Genomic DNA, 19761 nt, shown 5'->3' with positions numbered 1-19761 from the left:
ACAGGCTAGAGACTGGCCCAGGACCCCTGCAGGCAGGGCACACTCAGCTGGGTGGCTGGGATGGGGCCATGGGTTAGCAGGGAGCAGCTTCTGGCAGCAGGACAAGCAGGCAGGACCAGGGCAGGATCATGGGACAGTGACAGTGCGGGACTGGGGCTGGGGCCCAGGACAGAGCTGCAATCCACTTCCCGCATGTCCCTATCACAGGTGGCAGTTTCATGGGCAGGGATGTGCAGGGAGCAGATCATGGCTCTCCCATCCATCCCACTCCCAGATGCCATTCCCCACCCACCCATGGCACCATCCCATCTGCTCGACTAAGCACACCCTGCCTGTGGAGGTCCCAGGAAGGTCACTATGGAGACCCTACCCACCCTCACCCATCTAGCACCCCCAGCGGTAGGTGTGGGCAGACAGATCAAGGTTCCCAGGCATTGGTGCTAGGTCTGGCAGCTTGATAGAGATATTGGCAGTGGCAGCTAGAAGGGGACCCTGGCGGTGGCAGCTAGAAGGAGCCGCTGCTGCTGGAAAGCCAATGCCAGCCACCACGCTATTTCCACCCCACTGTGTGCCTGGGGGCGGCAGAACCAACTGCACATGCCATGGCCTGGGTGGGATCCTGAGCTGGGGCTGGGTAGGGCTGAGGGACACACCGCAGGCTGATTAGGATCCCTTGGTAGGCAGTATCTGGCCCACGGGCAGTATTTTGCCCACCCTAACAAAAGGGCTCTTCTTTATTCCCCTCCCCACCCCAAACCATCCTGCCCCACTCTTGCAAAAGGGGGTATGACTATGCAAGTGAGGTAGTGAGCCATGTTAGCCTGAAGTCAGGCAGAAGGCAAGGAAGATTTGCACCTTATAGACTAACTAGATCAGAGATGCATAGCATAAGCTTTCATAAGCAGCAGGGTTATGTCATCAGATGCTGTGAAGGGACTACAAGAAGCAGATCATAGAATACAAAGGGGAGGGGGGAAAAAAGAGGGGGGGTCACTGCTGAGAGAGAGAGGAAAAAAACCCAGTTAACACATTGGTGGTCATAGGGTGTTATAAAAGCTAATCCAGGTAATGAGAGAAGAATCCATAGTCTTGTTTTAGACCATATAGTCCAGTCTGTGGATGAGTTCTTGCTCCACAATTTCCCATTTAAATTCATTTTTTAAGTTTTGCTGTCTAAGAACAGCCACTCTGAAGTCAGTGATGTAATGTCCAGGGAGGTTCAAGTGTTCTGCCTTGAGCTTGTCTGTCTTTCTGGAACTGATGTCAGATTGGTGTTCATTGCCCCATCTATCCAATGCAGACAGGAGAGGGGCACTGTTAGCAAGGGATGGCAGATCTGACATTGGTAGAACTGTATGTAAATGGACCTCAGATGTTATAATCTGTGTTATTTGGTCCAGTGATGGCATAATCTGTGTTGATGAGGTGGGGGGGAAGCTCCAGAGCTGCTCTGGCTGGGCTGCACAGGAACCGGGCTCAGACAGGGACAGCTGCAGCAGTGGCAGTCAGTCAGGTTTCCCCTCCCTGCACCTGCTCTCAAGCTGGTGGAGAATATTTGTGGGACCAGGCAGGGAGGGGGAACCTACCTACCCCCCACCATTACCGCTGCCAATGTCCTGGGATGAGCCCACAGAACTGGCCTTAGGGAAAATGGTGTCCTGGGTAAACCTGTATTTTGAGTCTGTCCTGTCCCCACCCCAGCATCCCTCCTTGCCTCCCTTCCAGCGCCACCCCTCCCCCCCCCCCCCCCCCCCCGGCCGCGCGCACAGGCAGGGGCACAGGGTGCAGTCTGGCAGGGAGGCAGAGCCACCTGCACTGCCTGGCTCCTGCTGAGCAGTGGCTGGATGTGGGGGGGTGCAGGCTGAGCTGGGCACCACTCATCCTGCTGCACTGTTGTGCATGCATTTGTGTGGCATGGCCACTGGTGCCCCCCTGATCATGGCAACCTAGGCCATCTCCTAAGGCCCGCTCTGTGAGTCCAGCCCCCATGTAGGCCAGCTGGAGTGGCTCTGGAGCTCCCCTCACCCTCAGGACAGTGGGGACAGCAGCAGCAGCTGGCAGGGGAGGGGAGGGGACAGAAAGAAAAGGGCACAGGTCATGCCTTTGAGCACAGAGCGGGTAAGGGAGGAGTAATTTAATTCTTACCTTCTTCAGGGAATTAAAGTCCATGGCTATGGCTCCTACTACATGGTCAGAAAGTGGGTACAACTGCACCACTGTACCCCCTCTGGATCCACCCCTGCATGTAATGCATGATTATAAGCCCAATATATAACAAGAAACTACTGCAACATTTTAGGGGAAATCAGGGGATTCAATCCCTGGGAATGTCATAAGTGGAAGATATTTGGGGAGCATGCCCTAATGCTTTGTAAACAGACCCAGGCGTAGATTAATCCTGGTCTTGCTCACTGTGACAACGCCACTTTTACCAATAAATTATTATTATTAGAAATATCTGGAGAGGCTGCGAGAATCGGGTTCCAGTGTAATAACCAGCGCATCACAAGTTCCTTTAAATATCCTGTACAGCTGGGGCTTATTTAAAAAGATGGATTTCTTCTTATTATTGCCCATTTGGTTCTTATTTCTCAAAACTCCTGAAGAGGGAATTATTCTGAACACATCTTAATGCATGTAATATATAGCACCGTGAATGTTCATGGCATGTTAAAAAGAAGTAAAATGCACATTCTTTTTCCTCAAAGAAAGATCGTGTAAGTGTGTTTGACATGACATGGAGACATTAAGGAATTTGGGCAAATGAGAGGCTAGCTTTATACAACATTAAGTTATGAGGTCACTTTACTTATTGTACATATTTTATTTCTACTGGTTTTTGCACTTACATGACTACAGCAGACCTTGCATATTTTGACAGGTTTAGTGCAAGTGTAACTTAAGAACACGGAAGACATTTCTGTCTTCATAAAATAGCCAAATTGTTTTCCACCGTTAAATACTGGCATAATGTTGATGACTTGTAGTTATCACCGCTGTTTGCCAGTTGTAGAGAATTAGTAAAACTTAAAAGTTGGGTATGATTCTGTGAGGTAGACAAGATCATTAGTTGGTGTAAATTAACAGAATCAAACATACGGCTCAAAGTGCTGCTGTATCCGGCCTGCCAGACTACCGCCAGATTAGGGAAGTTTTGGTGTGGCTGGAGAGGCGTGCTTTACCAGGGGATTTAGGGCCCCCGTGCCCTGATGCTCATGGCTACAAACCCCACAGCTGCTTTGTCCATCACCACCACCATGGCAAGCGACCTTCTGGCCTAGAGCCACTAACCCTACTGCTTCCAACCCCACTACCACCACCCTATTCCCCAGGCTGGGTCCATCCCATGAGGAGTCCTATGGTCTAGATCGGGGCAAATAAGGCCCACGGCCGGATGCAGCCCACCAGGCCATTCTATCCGGCCCGCAGGATAGAAATTTAGAAAATTAATATTTATCTGCCCCTGGCTGCCTGTCATGTGGCCCTCAATGGCTTGCCAAAACTCAGTAAGCGCCCATGGCTCCGTTGTTTTGAGTATAGGTATGCCAGTTCAGGATGTGGTATCAATCTGATTTATTCCCGAATTTTTTGTAGTGAGGGTACAGTTTTTGGTAAGTTCTGTGTTAACGAATGAAGGAGGTATCAGTAGAGTGCAATTCTTAGAAAAGTCCAGGAACATAAACCGGGCTAATTAGCTGTGATTTCCCCCCACTCCCCATATATTCTTGGGGTTTTAAATTACCACCTGTCAGTGAATTGAGGTGTCTGTGCAGCTTCACCCTTGCTATTTATTTCATATAGAAGTCTCCACTACATAAAACACTTCCAGGTGAAGGGATCTATCAGTAGTAGACTCCCAGCTGAGTCTTTTCAGTGTAATGCAGTCTGGAGACTCAGACCCCTGACATCTCATTCATTGCAACCCCACTTTTGCACAGATGTGTAATATTCAGACCACAGTTCGCTATGAGTAAGTGTTGGAAGGAAGGGGAGTGTTTTGTTTTTTCTTCTCAAAATTTAACTTTTTTTTTTTTTGCGCTGCTTTATTGTATTTTTTGTGTATGTCCTTTTTGCAATAGTGAATAATGCAACATGCAACTGCACTCATGAACCATAGGCAGCTATATTAGTAGGTTTTTTTCCCTTCTTGAAGTGGTGGGTTTCCAACAGCTTATCTTGGGGTGTTCATGTTGTTGTGCACTTTGGTTAATGTGGACTGCTCGTTAGGCCAGATCACTGAGCTAGCGAGGATTGGTTTCAGGTTGTTCCCTGAAAAAGTGTGATTAATGTGCATGCTACAAGATAGTTTGGAGCAAAATCTAACTTTTCTATGATATCTGTAGATAGTATTTTTTTGGCAAAGGAGAGAAATCTTGACACATCAATTGCTGGAGAAACGGGACTTGTGAATAGAGAAATGCATTCCTGGCTCGGAGTTTTTCCATGCCTTTGTGAAGTGAAAACTGCAGAGGCCCCAAATCAACACTGCTAAGTCCTTATAAATCGTGCCCTTTGGGCTAACTTGAAAGGAAGCATTTCAATAGAAGTTATAATTTGGATGCTTTTTTGGCTTATTTTAGGCTTATCTCAATCATGCTCTTTAAAAATAAGATGTTCTTGCTTTTGCATTGTAATGCAAATATTACATATTTCCAATAGGAACTTTTAAGGACATTATAGAAAAATCTCATACCCTAGAATTTTAGTTTTGAGCTAAATAATAGACTCAAAGGTCTGACAAAAGGCAGCCAAGCAAGCCATTGGTCCAAAGTGACCTTCCATTCTGCAAGACCATCAGTCAGGTTTGCTAGGAAGATGAACAAGTGCTGAACAGAAGCCCATCATGCTAAATGAAAGGAGTGGTAGAAAATGGTTTTGCCCTGGGGACATAATGACTTAGAACATCCAAAGTGAAGGAAAAGACAACTACAGTCGCAGACAAGAGGGCATCAAGGTCTAGATTTTCCTTCCCTACTAAGACTGTGCTATCCTGGAGAGTTTTGTCACCTGTCATTTGTTTTAAAGGGTCAGTTCCCACATGTGATCATTGTACCATGGAAACTCAAGGTAAGGGATAGATTGCTACTGAGAAGTTGCATCCTGATTTCCCAACACTTAGTTTACGAAGGAACTAATATCTGGACGTGCCTGCAAGACATTGTTACAGTGAAAATAAAAGCTCCTATTCAACAGGCATCGTAGAGTCGCAATAACAGTGCTTTTAGTCACAGCTCAGCTGATGAGACGTTGTTTTATTTTTTTTAATGAATTTCATTCAGGCTATGATTTCTCGTGGCTAGTTTGAGATCAAAGATGCATTTATTTTAGTAAGCTAGTAAATTTAAATGTAGGTGTTTTTGTGGAATCAGAACGCAAAAATATGCTTTTTACCAGGGCTAGATTAAAGCACTCGCACCATAAGGCTGCAATTAGAAATCACCTGTGCAGAATGGAGTCTCAGCTGCCAGTAGAAAGGAAAGGTTGAGGATGTGACCTAAGCTTGCCCAGCATATGGTCATAGAGGCCAGGGACAGAAGTTACACACAAACTGGTTTAAGTGATCAGAAAGTGGTTTAAACCTGTAACAGAACAGAAGGTCAGTGCACATAAACCAGAAGTTCACTGGACATAAACCGGTTTCAAAATGGCTGAAACTGGTTTAAGATAAATGTAGTATCAGACTGAACTGATTTGGGTCAAGCCGGTTTATGAAACTTCCAGACCAGAGAGTCTGAGAGAAGTAAACTGACCCATGCACCTCAACATGGGGTTAAGCCACAGAGTATGTGTTCACAGTATCTCTGATATACCCAATATCTCATGGCATATTGCTTCCTGCTTTGGAACTGTACCCAATGCCTCCCTTCATAGGGATAATACTTTTGAAAATGCATTTTGAACTTGAGAGTCACTTACGCACCTTCATGAATTTGACCTCCAACCAGTAAGGGGTCTAGCTGTTCTGGTGCCACTTAGCTTCGCAATGGCTCAGTTTTACCCTATTAAAAATGGGAACAGCAGCACTTCTTCATCCCCCAGATGTGCTGTGAGAGCCCCCCGGGTGTGTGGGGCTCAGATGCTATGGTGAAGACGGCTATCTAGGTCCCGGAGGGCAGGGGTCAGCAGCCTACAGTCCATAGGCCATATCCAGCCTGCAGAGCCAAGACTTTGATGGTGTTCACTGGCAGGGGTGCCTTGCCCATGCCATGCTGCAGGCAGGTGGCAGGGCCTTAGCAGAGGGAGGCTTTGTCCACACCGTGCTGCAGCCAGGCAGTGGGTACAAGTGGCAGCAGCAGTCCAGTCCTGATGTTGGCCTACCTCTGTCCCAAGCTGGGTCATTCCAGCTTACCACCAGAAAACATTACTCAACCCCTGCCTTCAAGTTTCTGGTGGGATCTGAGTTCTAATCCAGCCAAGGGCTCAGTGTTAACTGGACCCATTCACCTGGGGCTGTGCTATACATAATAAAATTATTTCCCTACTCAGGCAGCCAACATCAGGGGTGTACCATGTGACCTCTTGGTCGGTGATAGCACAGTAGTGTTTTAAATTTAAAGAAAGAAAATATTTTGCATATCAACTTCAATTGGTGAAAAGTCAACAGAACTTCTTATTGCCGCAGATGAAATAAATAAATATCACAGTTAAAACCATATCTAGTGTTTTTTTGCTGAGACGTTTAATGGGTTTGCTATTTAATGGGTAATATGAAGTAGCCTTGTGGCATTATGGCAAAAAAGATACAGAATCCAACTTAGTATCTATTTTTAGGACTGAATAGACTCTGTAAAGGCTCATTTGTCTGCAGACGAGCTAGTTAATCATTTCTGTTTACATGTGATTATGAAAAGAAAATTTCTACACCACATTCCTTTCCTTAACTCTGCTCTATCTGGCCTGCGTGTGTCCCAAAGTTGCTGTCATTTGTGTGGGTGGAAAGAAGTGAGAGGATTAAGTAAATGAAGTATAACTGCAGCAGCCGTTATTTGTTCGTTATGAGATGAAGTTGTCATTTCTAAAACCACCAACTTGTGTATTTTTTATGCACGGGTACAACTTTTAAAGAAGACAAAGTGTTCTACGCTAATTAATAAATGTGGCTGGCAGAACAGCAGGATGAGGCAGTTAAGCAGGGGAAGGGATCGTTAGAACGGTGTTATTATTTTAAAGCTCAGCGTTGTTTTCAGTTGCTCAAGTTAATGTTCAATTTAACTTGAATTAAAAAAAAATGAAATATAGCGTGTTGCAAATGACTGACTTGGAGAGCTTCCAAACGCCATTGAATTTCAGCAGTTTCAATGTTCTCGTCTAAGAGAAACAACTGGTTTTAAATAAGTTCTATGCTCGTTCCTGCTCTCTAAATAGCAAATAATGATGTTATGCCTTGCTATGTGAACTGTATTTGGCACCCAACAACACTATTAACATTACGTGCAATCACATATATGCAGTGTGAATGACAGGAGCCCCAGTCATGGACCAGTCTGTTAGACACTGTACAAACACAAAGCAAAAATATTATCTTATGGTTTTATATGTGGAAAATCTAGAACAAAACTGTCCTCTGGCTTGTCCCATCTCTAAGAATATCTTTAGTGCTGCTACCACTTTTGCTTTTACATTTGATATTTTATATGAATACAATACAAATGTTAACTCACCATTTTAAATATGCCTATGTGTTAGCCACTTATTATGCTCGTTCTACAGATGGGTAAACTGAGGCTGTAAATGACTTGTCCATATTTATCCAATAGGATGACTTACCCAAACAAGCCAGTGCTAAGACTCCAAGAGTCCTTTGTCTGATGAGCAGATTATACTTCCCAAATATGTCTTTCTTTTGAGCTGCTTTTCAAACAGCTCCAGAGACGTGTGTGTATGTATGTATATATGTGTGTGTATATATATATGTATGTATGTATGTGTGCATGTATGTATGTCTGTATGTTCTCTGGAGCTCTGTGTTTGTGTGTGTGTGGGTGGGTGTATAATATAAACTGACTACAGCAATTAATATAAAGAGTATTCTGCTTACAAATTCATTTAGCTATTGAGACATGGATTTTGCATTTTTTATGAATACTCCCTTTACTCCGAGTGCGGTAAAGGGAGTATTTTACTGATAAGATCTTGGCTGAGTACCAAAATCATTTGGTACCAAGTAAATAATTTCCACTGCAGTTATGTCTCAGCAGAGGTAAGGAATAAGACTGTTGGGAGCATTTTAGGACTACCACAACACTGGAATAAAGGAACATGTGAACCACAAGGAGAAGAGATGGAGATCATGATTGAGGGAGTAAGGCCAGGGTTTTAGAGAAATCAGGGATGTTGATGGTTTAGAGATTATGGTAGGATAATGACCCAAGTGCAGGGATCAGTACTAAGAGACAGCTCCCTTTCTACATCCTGATCTGCTCGTGTTCCCTTTTTTTAGCATCATACTGTGCTCAGCTCTGGAGTAATTTAGGCAAAAATAGTTTGAGTAAAGTGTCAAAGCAGGTGAAAGATGGGCTCAAGACTTGACATGTTGTCTTTTGCTTGTAGCCATTAGAAATTACGAGGACTTGGAAACTGTGCAATCCTGGTTCTCACACACTGAAATTAAAGCATCTGACTGGGACCTATTAATCCCAAGTGATCTTTTTTGTAATGAGTCATAACTAGATTTTCAGCAGTAGCTGTCATGTTATGGTAGGATACGTGCGCAGCCAGAGCCTCTGAAAGGCTGCATCTCTACAAATGCCAGTCACTAGGAAAAGCATCGCTGCAAATCAGTCCCAGCAGTCTTTTGTTCTGTATTCAAGTCAATTCACAACATACAGGGTAGTCTACAGACTAACACTGAGCTCCTGTTTAAGATGCAGCTACAGAGGGGCGCAGTGGCATGGTTGCCTCCCCCCCACCCCATAGGTGTGCCCAGTCGGCAGCAGTGGTGGGTTTGTTTCCTTGCTCAATCTGTCCCCCCGCCACTGCCACTGTTCCCAGCCTCATTGCCCCCCCCACAAAATGCAGCTTACAGGAGCCTCCAGTTGGAGCAGCCCTGGGGCTCCCCCCTCCACCCCTGGAGGCAGTAAGCAGGACCTCTTTCTTACAGCCGGAGGTAGGAACCCCTGGGCACCCCCTGTTGGAGAGGGTGAGAGGGCAATGGGAGGGGAGGTGCCTGCACTGGAGGAAGGGGGTGCCAAGATCAGGGTGGCATCTCACCTACTTCAGGGACTCCAAAAATGTCCCCGGCATCTGCTTCCCTAGTTCTGTCGGCAGGGTGGTGGGGAAGGGGGGCTGTAACCTCCCCCTGCAGCACTGGTGGCAAGTCCTGCACTCCCCTTTTCAAATTCCTGGATTTGCACATGCACATAAACACTTGCACATAAAAAAAAAAATCCTTCTCTCCTGTAAGGTGAGTACGAGGGTGTTCCAGAAAGTAATGGCAATTTCAAACTAACGTCACTTTGTGTGCAAGGTTCATTTACTGGACCACATCACTTCTCTGCATAGATAGAAATAGTGGGTGTGTTCAGCAATGTGTCGTTTCCCACTCGTGGCACATAAAAGTTGCTGACAGACATGGAAAAAGGTGCGCTTTACTGGCAGAAGCAGTGTATTAGTTGGACCCGGCTCCGCATCATCTGTATTGATCAAGCGCTTCAGTGGGGCTTTTTGGCACTTTTATCTAAGAGCTGATCGAATCAATGGGCAAGCCAGGTCCAAGTGGCACAATGCCACTTCTGGGTGTGTGCTGGGCTCAGCACAGGGGCACTCGGGCTTTAAATTAAATCACTGTTTTGGGGGGCTTTTTTACATCTGAAAGCAGCCAAAATGATATTTCAAAATAGCCATTCCTTTCTGTAACACACTCAAAGAATCAAAAGGCACTGGACCTGTAGGATCATAGGATCACAGAAAAGTAGGGTTGGAAGGGACCTCCAGACGTCATCTAATCCAACCCCCTGCCCAAGGCAGGAGCATCCCTATCCAAACCATCCTGTACAAATCCATAATCTAACCTCTTATTAAAACTACTCTCATCCCTGACACAGCACCCTAACCTGCCACACACAAAGCAGAGGGTCTATAGCAGCCAACATCCTGTTTCAAGCAGCATATGTAGAACAAAAGCCTGGAATTCAGGAGTTGGCCTGTCTAAAGGATTTCAGACACATGATTTCAAATCAAATTAATAAGAATTGAGTGTCCAATAGGGCTGTGCGAAACATTGTTTCATTTCAACGTCCATTTCAAAGGGACAGTGTTTCGTTTTGTCATTTTGTTTTGTTTCATTTCAAAGCACTGTCCCGTTTCGTTTCGTCATGACTGTTTCTCTGTTTCAGCACATTTCAACATTTCACCCATAGGCTATAATGGGGAATCATGAAAATGCCTAACACTTTGTCATTTGTTGCCTGATATGGGTAAAACTTGCAGAGATGGTAGCCCATCTGAGGGCATGAAGCCTGCCAAGTTTCAAGGAGATAGGTGCAGAGGTTTCTCAGAAACTGCACCTCAAAGTCTTGAAAGCAAAACTCATGTTACTTGCCAGCAGTGGCAGCCTCCTGACATCCAGCATGCAGATCCGGGGGTCCGCTCCCCTGGGAGGGCTGCGCGGCAGTGCTGGACTCCTCCCAGGGATGCAGGCTCCTGGATCTGCACTGGATGGCAGGAAGCTGCTGCTGCCACCTGGGACCGGCACCGGAGACAGCCTGCACCCAGCGCCACAGAACACAGATGCTGCCACTGGCCCAGGCAGCAGCGGCAGCCTCCTGTCATCCCGGTGCAGATCCAGGGGCCCAGAAGGGCTGCAGGGCTGTGCCAGACTCATCCTGGGGGTGCAGGCCTCTGGATCTGTGCCGGATGACAGGAGGTTGTCTCTGCCTCCTGGCACAGCCTGCACCCAGTGCCAGGCTCCATGGAGCTCAGCCCAGCAGCGGGAGGCAGAGCACAGCCCTCACTCTCCCCACCTCCCGCCGCTGGGCTGTGCTCCGAGCAACTCCACAGCCCCACAGAGCTCAGCCCAGTGGCGAGAGGCGAAGCACAGCCCTGACTCTGCCTGCCTGCCTCCCATCACCAGGCTTCGTTCCATGGGGCTGTGGAGCCACTCAGAGCGCAGCCCTGGCTCTCCCCTGCCTCTCGCCACTGGCTTGCTTCAAAACTCGAAGTGTTTCGAAACTTTCAAAACGTTTTGCGTGCCCTCATTTCATTTTGAAGCTTTTCGTTTCATTTCGATTTCGTTGTTTCGAGTTCAAAACGCGTTGAAACAGCTTCGAAACAAAACGCTCGGCGAAATTTCACGCAGCCCCAGTGTCCAAGTCCCAGTTGGTTTTGCAAATGCTTTCCTTTGCCTTCTGTGTGCTAACAATATTGCTAAAAGGTTAAGCAATTGCTGCTAGCCCGGCAGTTAACGAGAGCATCCCAAGACCTACATTCAACTGGCTCTGCTGAGAATTCCTCCCATGCAGCGCAAGCTCTCTCTGTGTTTAAGATTACACCTGATTTTTTAACATTCTGCAAATAAATAGAACAAGCTGTAAGCTTATGTTGTGCAATGTGAAAACACAATAGTAATCACAGCTAATGAGACTGCTAAATGCTAGACACTGCGCACCTCCTTGTTTGGTATTTGTTTTGTATACAGAAGGTAACATCGACTGAATAACTAGGATGCCAAGTTACAGATGGGGTTGTGGAATGTTATTTGACAGCCGATTAGAGTAATCTGACAGAAATGATGACTTAATCACCACGACAGACTCCAAATTCCCAGATAGAATTCCACCCAGGTTAATCTAATTTCCCTGCAATATTTTTTTGCCAGAAATAGACTCTTACCCTGCTTGTTTTCTCCCATACAGATGTCACATGGTTTTGACAAGAATGTAAATAGGTAGAGTTATTACCATTGAAAAGATGACTGGGAGGCTTTAAAGCTGGAAAGGAGCTGTATCTTGGAGAGGTTTTATTTTTTCCAGCATGGCTACGTTTACAAGGGGCTATACCTGCTTAGGGGACAAAGATTTTTTTTTAAACCTAATTAGTCATCTTTAATTTATAGGCCATGACTTGGGGTTGGATCCTGCCAACACTGAAAATCCCATTGGCTTCAATGGAGCAAAATTGTACATCTTGTAAGCTGTTATTTCTTCTTCAGCTCCATTTCCTGTGTGGAATCTGCTTGTCATGTTGGAGTCCTGATCCTCTGTGACCTGGGCTAAGTACAGAACTGACACATAAACCGATATAAATGACTGGAAACTGGTTCAGATCTGTAACACAACAGAAGCTCAGTGTGCATGCACTTTCAAAATGGACAAAACCAGTTTAAGACGCACCTGGATGGATGTAGTTTCAGACTTAACTGGTTTAAGTTAAATCGGTTTATTGAACTTCTGTCCCAGATCCCCTCCAGATTCAAGTTAAATCCCTCAGCATCCCAGGATGCTTTGCACCTCCCCTGCACACCCCCTCCTCACAGGGTGGGCAGGTGAGCCTTGGCCCAAGCTGTCTGCTCCAGGTGAGCATGGAGGTGTGCGCTAGCATCCCCAGCTTCTTGCCTGGGCCACCGCAGGCATGTGGCTGCATTTCCGGCATCAGAAGTGAATGTCTATTCACTTGCTTATCAGTTCAATCTATACAGCTTAAACTAACCTGTGGAGATTGAATCAATTCAGCCTCAGGCTTTTTGACTGTCTGTACTTAGCCCTGGTGAATACAGGACTGGCCTGGGACTTGAGAGACTTTGGTTCGTTTGTTGGCCCTGCCATTGGCGTTGCTGGCTAATCACTCTCACCCCACTGTGCCCCCAGTTCCCCATGGGGTTACTGATGCATACCTCCTTTGGAAAGTGTTTTGAGATGCACTGATGAAAAGTGCTACATAAGTGTTAGGTGATATTTTTTGTCTGTCTGAATGAAAAAATAAAATAAAAATAAATAAATTAGGGCTGTCAATCAGCATTAACATGCACGATTAATGCAAGAACCAATTAATGCGTTAATTTTTTTGAACGCATTAATCGCACATGTGGTTTTGGAGCCGGGTGGAGCTGCCACTCTCCTCTCTGTGTTGCCCAGGATCCTGCCAGGACCCCCACCAAGCTGCTGGATGTACTGGGTCCCAGCGGGAGGCTGGGCGGCACAGGGAGGATAGCAATGACTCTACCTGGCTCATCGGCAGCACTAGGCATGACTTGGACTCCTTCAGGACTGGGCTGAGGCCAGGCATTCAAGGCTGTGCAGGGCAAGGGCTGGTGGGGTGGCTCACTGGAAATCCCACCCCCACCTGTCAGCAACAGCTGTCTCTGCAGGGTCATAGGGCAAGGGGCCACCATTGATGCTGCTCCCTGGTGGCCCAGATTGGGGATTCACAGGTACCCCCGGGTCCAGAGGCAGCTCATGCCAGAGCTCCCAGGCTGTCCTCACCCACCCCAAGCTTGAGCTATGGGGCCCAAGGGTGCCAGGTAGTCCTGCCATGGCTTAGCGCTACTTTCCCCGAACACCCAACACTGCCAGTCCACCTACTTGAGGCCCTGGATGGGGATTGTGCGGGGTTTGTGCGTGCATGTGCTCCCCCCCCCTCCCGCCTTCCTGCTATATCTGCTGGAAGCCTGCATCCTGCTGGGACCCGCATGGAGCCATCAGACCTGCTGAGAAAGTAAGCAGGGTGGTTCAGGCCAGGGCCTTGGCCAGAGCAGCTGCCCCCAGCCCGGGCTACCCACAGCCACTGCTGCTGGGGCAAGGACAGGGTGAGCCCACCACTGCTGGGGCCATGCTTGGGCTGGGGATGTGCCCTGAACCTGGGGAAGCTCCTTGAAGACCCTGTTCAGATTGGGCATCCTACCAGGGCATGCAGGGGTCCCCCTTCCCTGGGCTCCAACCCCCCCCACACACACACACACACACTCACCGAGCCCCCCACACCCAAGCCCAACCATACAAAGAGCCTGCATAATTTTGCATGACTTTGAGTTTTTCTGTGCATAATTTTGAGTTTTCACTTGTGCAAGTAAAATCACTATTAATTGTGACTATTTTTTAATCATGCAATCAATCACAATTAAATGTTTTAATCCTTTGACAGTCCTAAAATAAATCAATAAAAGAGCTATGATAAAATCATGTATACGCTCTAGTTCCAAAGAACTCTAGGTGTGATCCTTCGACCTCTCTTTGGAGGCTCTTCCACATTCAGAGAGACCTCATGTTAGAACACAACAGTTGTTTCTTTTGCTATGGGATCCAAGCTTTATTCCAAATCTTGTTAATGGGTGTAAATAATTTACTTGCCTTACTTTTTTCATTCCCCACCTATTAATTGCATACGTAAACTCATAAATACTACACTTTTATAAGTAAAGCCTCCTTCAGGTCACAAAAAGGCAGCCTCCCCTGTTTATAGCATGACAGCATGGCATGTTGAGAAATCACTTACCTAGAGATACATAAGTGTATGGCTTTGTGATGTATAACTACAATAACTGCTTTCTGATAAGATGTGAAATCCTTCATTTCAGGAGATGACATGATTCTAGTGGGTGGCATCTAATTTGAAACAGGTTTATATCATCTGTAATCTTTTGGAGGACCTGAGAAGCACAGCTATTTTATTATTTTATAGCCTACAGTTATACAAGCAAGATGGAAAAGGCAGAGATGATTTTCTTTTTTTCTTTTTTTTTTCTTTCTTGGCGCTCATTGTAGAGTGAAAGGAAAGTACCCATTTAGCCTTTGTCTCTGTCCCTTTAATTTTCTCATTCACTGCACACCTCTTCCAGATTCATTCTTTTTTTTTTCCCCTGCCTTTAAATATTTTATGGGCAGAGGGCTTATAATATGTATTGTCACGGCAGTTGTCTCTAGAGGTCAGCAATGAGTTTCATAATGAGATGCGAACCAGTGACTCTGTAAAACCCATTTCAGGTTATAAATGGCATGTTTTATTGAATCTAGTGTTAAAGGTTGTTAACTTATCAATTGGTGATGGCCAGGGTTAAACAAGCTTCAACACGAGCCCTCTCGTGTTAGGAACTTGACAGGGTAACATTCTTTACCACCCTTTTCTTTCCAGCCCCATGTTTGTGTTCTGCACCCATTTCACCGTGGCTGCCCTGCAGTTTCAGCTCTCGGGACCTCCTTCCCATCTCACATTAGTTGTGCATGATTGTAACTCTATGGACTACAACAGAGTTATTCCTGGTTTACAGAAGAGAATGTGGCCTGCATAGTTTAAGGGTAGAAACAAATGCAGCCTTTGTGCCTCCATAAAAATCCTGCATTACCCCAGAAGACTCTTCTTCAACCTAAAAAATGTTTATGGAGGCACAAAGAGACAGCAAACACATTAGACATTTATACCTTTTTTTGTACCCAAACATGCTGCTTTATTGCAGCAGGATTATTTGCTTTATGGTGGGAGAGCACACGCAGCCAGAGCTGCCCACACTATCCCGCCACCCCTAGCAGGCATTTTTTGGGTTTGGGGGTCCTGGTCCTGCATGCCTCAGGAATTCCTATGCAGGATTGGGCCCCTCAAGCCCAGGAAGTGGGGTAGTCTCTGGACACAGGAAAAGATGGGGCTCCCTACTTCAAGAAACTCACCCCAGAGATTGCCCGGGCACATCTCTGCAAGGAAGGAATCCCAGTTTTCCCCACAGGGAAAGCTGGGACACTCCGGTGTCATTCCTGGGTCTCATCCTGTGGACCACACCGAAGTTTCGAACTCACTGTGGTGCAGTCCCAGGTCTCAGACTGTCAATCAGCCAACGAGCTCCGATACCACGTACTGCACAGCTGATCCCCTCCATTTGGCAATGTTTGTTCCTAACCCTGGTCAGGACGTCATGGACAAACCAGTCACAGTTGGCGCAAGAGGAAGATTCTTAATTTCTTTGCGAATGTAACACTAGCAGATCTGTAGTATTTATTCCCTCGTAGAAGTGGATTGATTGTGATACGGTGACCACTGTGGGTAAATGATGGTGGCCACTGTATTGCGAAGAACTCTTGTGTTACGAACTTGATCAAATTGGCTTCCGTGCTAAAAAGATCCCCACAAATTAGAATCATATCATTATCGAAATCAGAGATGCAACTACATATCTTCTGAGTCTGTTTTGATACTACAAAAGGAAGTGATTTATCGGTACTGGAAGAAAGGCAGGTAGATTTCCTGTCCAGTTCAGAGTTTGGTTGGTTTGTTTTATTTTCCATTACTGCATATTCTCCAGAGCAGTGGCCATTTGAAATAACCCAGGTATTGGTAAATCCTGCATTTCCCCAGAAGACTCGTCTTCAACCTAATGAACCTTAATAGGTACATAGTATGTAAAGAAATACCTCTGACCACTCAGGCCTAAATTTCCTTTGCTTATTGCTCCAGTTATATATTTATACATTCACCTAAACAATTCCTTTCCACATTTGGCTTTTTATCTTTCAGCTGCTTTGCTTAATGAAGACATAATGCATGTAATGCAATCATTTTAGCAATCTACGCCCCTTTTTCATGTTTCATTTTTCTCACAATGGGAGAAAGTACAGTGAGTTAAGTCATCTACAGTGCACAGAGTATTGCTGATGACAGACTAAAAATTAGCATCAGTTAAAGGAGATAGTGCATGACGTAAATTCTCTTTTTCTATAAATTGGATGAAACCAGAGTTGTGGCAGACAGGTTCTGGACAGTTAGAGTTGATTTGGGAAAGAAATGGTTCAAAGAGAATGGAATTGTTAAAACAGAAGCAGTTTATGCATCCTAGTGACTACATCTGCCTTGTGGCTTCTGTCTTTTCCTTAGGGCATAGCAGGGAATGAAAAGGAAGAGCTTTTTCAAACAGAACAAGGAATTTATTGATTTGTGGGTCCAAGCTACAGTCTGAACTTTGAGCAGATTTTTATGGAAGACCCAGGGCCTTGTCACCTGTTCACTTGCAACAGTTGGAAATCACTGGAATGTGTGACCTATTAAAGCTAGTACATGTTGGGAGATAACTCTCACCTGAATGGGCGCAGCAATGCCACAAGGCATTTAACATGAGCTAAATTGTTTGAATGTGTGTCTGCTTGCATTTTAACTGCAGTTAATAAGTGTTAAATTGAATGTGTGACACCACCCTCACACTAATTCTCTCTTCTGGCTAACGAATCCAGCAGACATTGGCAACTAAACACCACCACCAAAAACAACACATGATAGTCAGTTTCTCTCTGTTTCTAAATAGACATTTGACATCATTGCACAGTTCCCATTTTGTGCTTAATTGTTTCTGTTTCCCAATCTCCTTCTTAGCATCTTTTCTTTTCTAATAGAATCTGAATAGTAGCTGATGGTTTTAAGTAACCTGTGACCCACAAGTATCCAGCCACTACACCGAATGCATAGACTATTCAATATGCCCCATTTGACGTATAGGCTAGGGACAGACATTCAAAAAGCCTGAGCCTGAATTGATTCAATCTTTGCAGGTTAGTCTAACTTGGCTACGCTGAACTAGTTTGTAACTGTACAGATATCCCCTCTGGACTGAAGAAATGCAGACACATGCCTGCAGTGGCTCAGGCTAGAAGCCAGGGGGGGTGCTATAGTGGCTCTCCTTTCCCTTTCATACTGCTGAGCTGAGCAGGGCATGGCCAGGCCCCAGAAGGATGCTCTGATTAGGGTGGGGTCCTCCCCACCATGCTGCTCCTGACTAGTAAGGGAGCCAGCAAGGAGTTGTACAGCATTTAGTTACACAGGGAGTAGCAGAGCATTTAGCACCCCATCAAGAAAACAAAAGCCTCACTCATTAGTTCAAGCTTTTCTTAAACAACTTTTTCCAAGGCAGGAATGGGGGGACATTACCAGCTGACCTGTTCATAAGCTCCAAAAAGCCCTAAGCAGACACTACTATCCTGTCTGCCTTTTTCCTGTCTGCCTTACACAGACACCTCTCAGCATTAGCTAGCATACCACATGCTGGCTATGTCCTTGCTGTGGGAGAGGGGAGGAATCCCTGCTTGAGCAGCAAGTGTGGGGGAGGTGGGGGGGAGTGGAGCAAGGGGAAGCCAGGCAGACACTGCTGCGCCTGCGGAGCTCCAGCCAGGGAGCAGAGAGGCAGGGCCAGCCTGTTCTCGGGAGCAGAGAGCCCCGCCCAGGGCTGCAAAGCATCTGGGATGCTGGGGGACTCTGGTTTAAGTTAAACCAGGAAGGGATCCAGGACAGACATTACATAAACTGGTTTGACCCAAATCAGTTAAATCTGATACTACATTCAACCAGGTTTATCTCAAACTGGTTTCAGCCATTTTCAAACTGGTTTATGCGCACTGAATATCTGTTCTGCTACAGGTTTAAACCAGTTTCTGATCACTTAAACCAGTTTATGTGTAATGTCTGTCCCTAGCCGTAGAGGATTCACTGTAGAAAGAAGAGTCTGTGGCCCTGATCTTGCCTTGAGCTGTAAGTGGTTAGACGCTTGCAAACATTCAGAGCCTCACTGAAGTCATTAAGTCTCTATGCAGGCCCCTTTGTCTTTCCCTGTATAACAATTTGCAAGGTTAAGGCTTAAAATAAACATTTAGAGATGATCGTTGCGTGCAGTCAGTAATGTGTCCGTGAGGATGGAAGAATGGTAGCACTGTGGTCAGTGGGATTGCTCTGCAGATACTTTCTAACCATTGAAGAACTGGTGCCACTAATATAATGGTAGAAATATGGGGGAGTCTGCAAGAAATGGTATAACAAATGCAACACTTTGTAGTAATTTAATCTCTTTAGTGTTTTCAAATTCAAATCTGTGTGCCTGCTAGGGACTGAGTAGCGCAGTATCCACTCTGAAAGGCAAAGCCTTTGCCATTCCAGTGCTAAGCTGTAGAATAGCGTTGTGTACAGCACAGCACGCTAGTCGCTGCATAAAGCTCTACATAGGAGTTTTCCTCTCTTTTGGCATTTCCTATGAGAAACAGCTCAAAAAAGAAAAGTGCGTTAGGGTTTTTTATTGCAGCCAGGGTAGTAACTCCATATAAAAGGCAGTTTTATGAACAAGCAATTTAAAGTATATTGAAGAGAAGGTCAAATACTAAACAAGCAAGAGCTATAGGAAGTACAGAACTCTCTCCCTTTGTTACGGAAGGAATAATCACATACCTATCAATCATGAGGAAAAGTTCATTTCTTAAGCCAAACTCCTTCAAGTCGTGTAGGTTTCTGCTGCTGCCTGGCAAATCTTAAATTACATTAAAATTCTGTCTTGGTTCTGTGGTAGTTCACAAACTCAAGAAAAGGAAAGTCAAAAGTCAGTAAAACAGAAACCAAGCATGTCATAAACTAGTGAAGGGTGTAACTTAAGAGTCTTCTGAAACTAGATACAAGAAATTAAAGTTTATGAGTCCTGTGGGCCCAATGATTTGGGGATTTTTTTCAGCTTGCTAGTTATAAAATCCTCCTTTAACATTATGCTTCCATTCAAAAGCCAATATTATGGTATTATTTGAAATTTATATCGTTCTTCCTGTTTAAGATTGATCATGTATCCTGTTAGTCTCCTCAGCAGCTGAACTCAGGGGTGCCAGTAGAGTACTTGATTTTTGTAGCTATCCAACCTACCTTACTTTCTTTTCATTTATATTTTTAGATGCATCATCCCATTCAGATGAAACCTGCAGACAGTGAAAAGTCCAATGGTACGTGATTAACCCATTTCTTATTTAATGTGTATGTCTCTCTTCATTAAAAAAAAATGCAAGATGTAGCTTATGCTTGGCTCGCTGTATAGTAAAAATTCTTTAA

The 19761-nt window shown here is 45.4% G+C and overlaps 1 protein-coding gene across 19 annotated transcripts in view; it reads left to right on the top strand.

The window, feature by feature from the left end:
• CELF2 (CUGBP Elav-like family member 2) overlaps positions 1 to 19761 on the top strand; it is a 490120-nt gene that overhangs the window by 376081 nt on the left and 94278 nt on the right. For all 19 annotated transcript variants that reach the window (XM_025213055.1, XM_025213061.1, XM_025213079.1 and 16 more), the window contains one exon: positions 19607 to 19655. In XM_025213055.1, coding sequence (XP_025068840.1) covers positions 19607 to 19655 — 49 coding nt within the window. The remainder of the gene's footprint in view (positions 1 to 19606; positions 19656 to 19761) is intronic.

Source organism: Alligator sinensis, unplaced genomic scaffold (genome assembly GCF_000455745.1).
Source record: "Alligator sinensis unplaced genomic scaffold, ASM45574v1 scaffold268_1, whole genome shotgun sequence".
Classification (NCBI taxonomy): Eukaryota; Metazoa; Chordata; order Crocodylia; family Alligatoridae; genus Alligator; species Alligator sinensis.
Note: the sequence above shows the minus strand (reverse complement) of the source record. Positions and strands in the feature narration are given on the sequence as shown.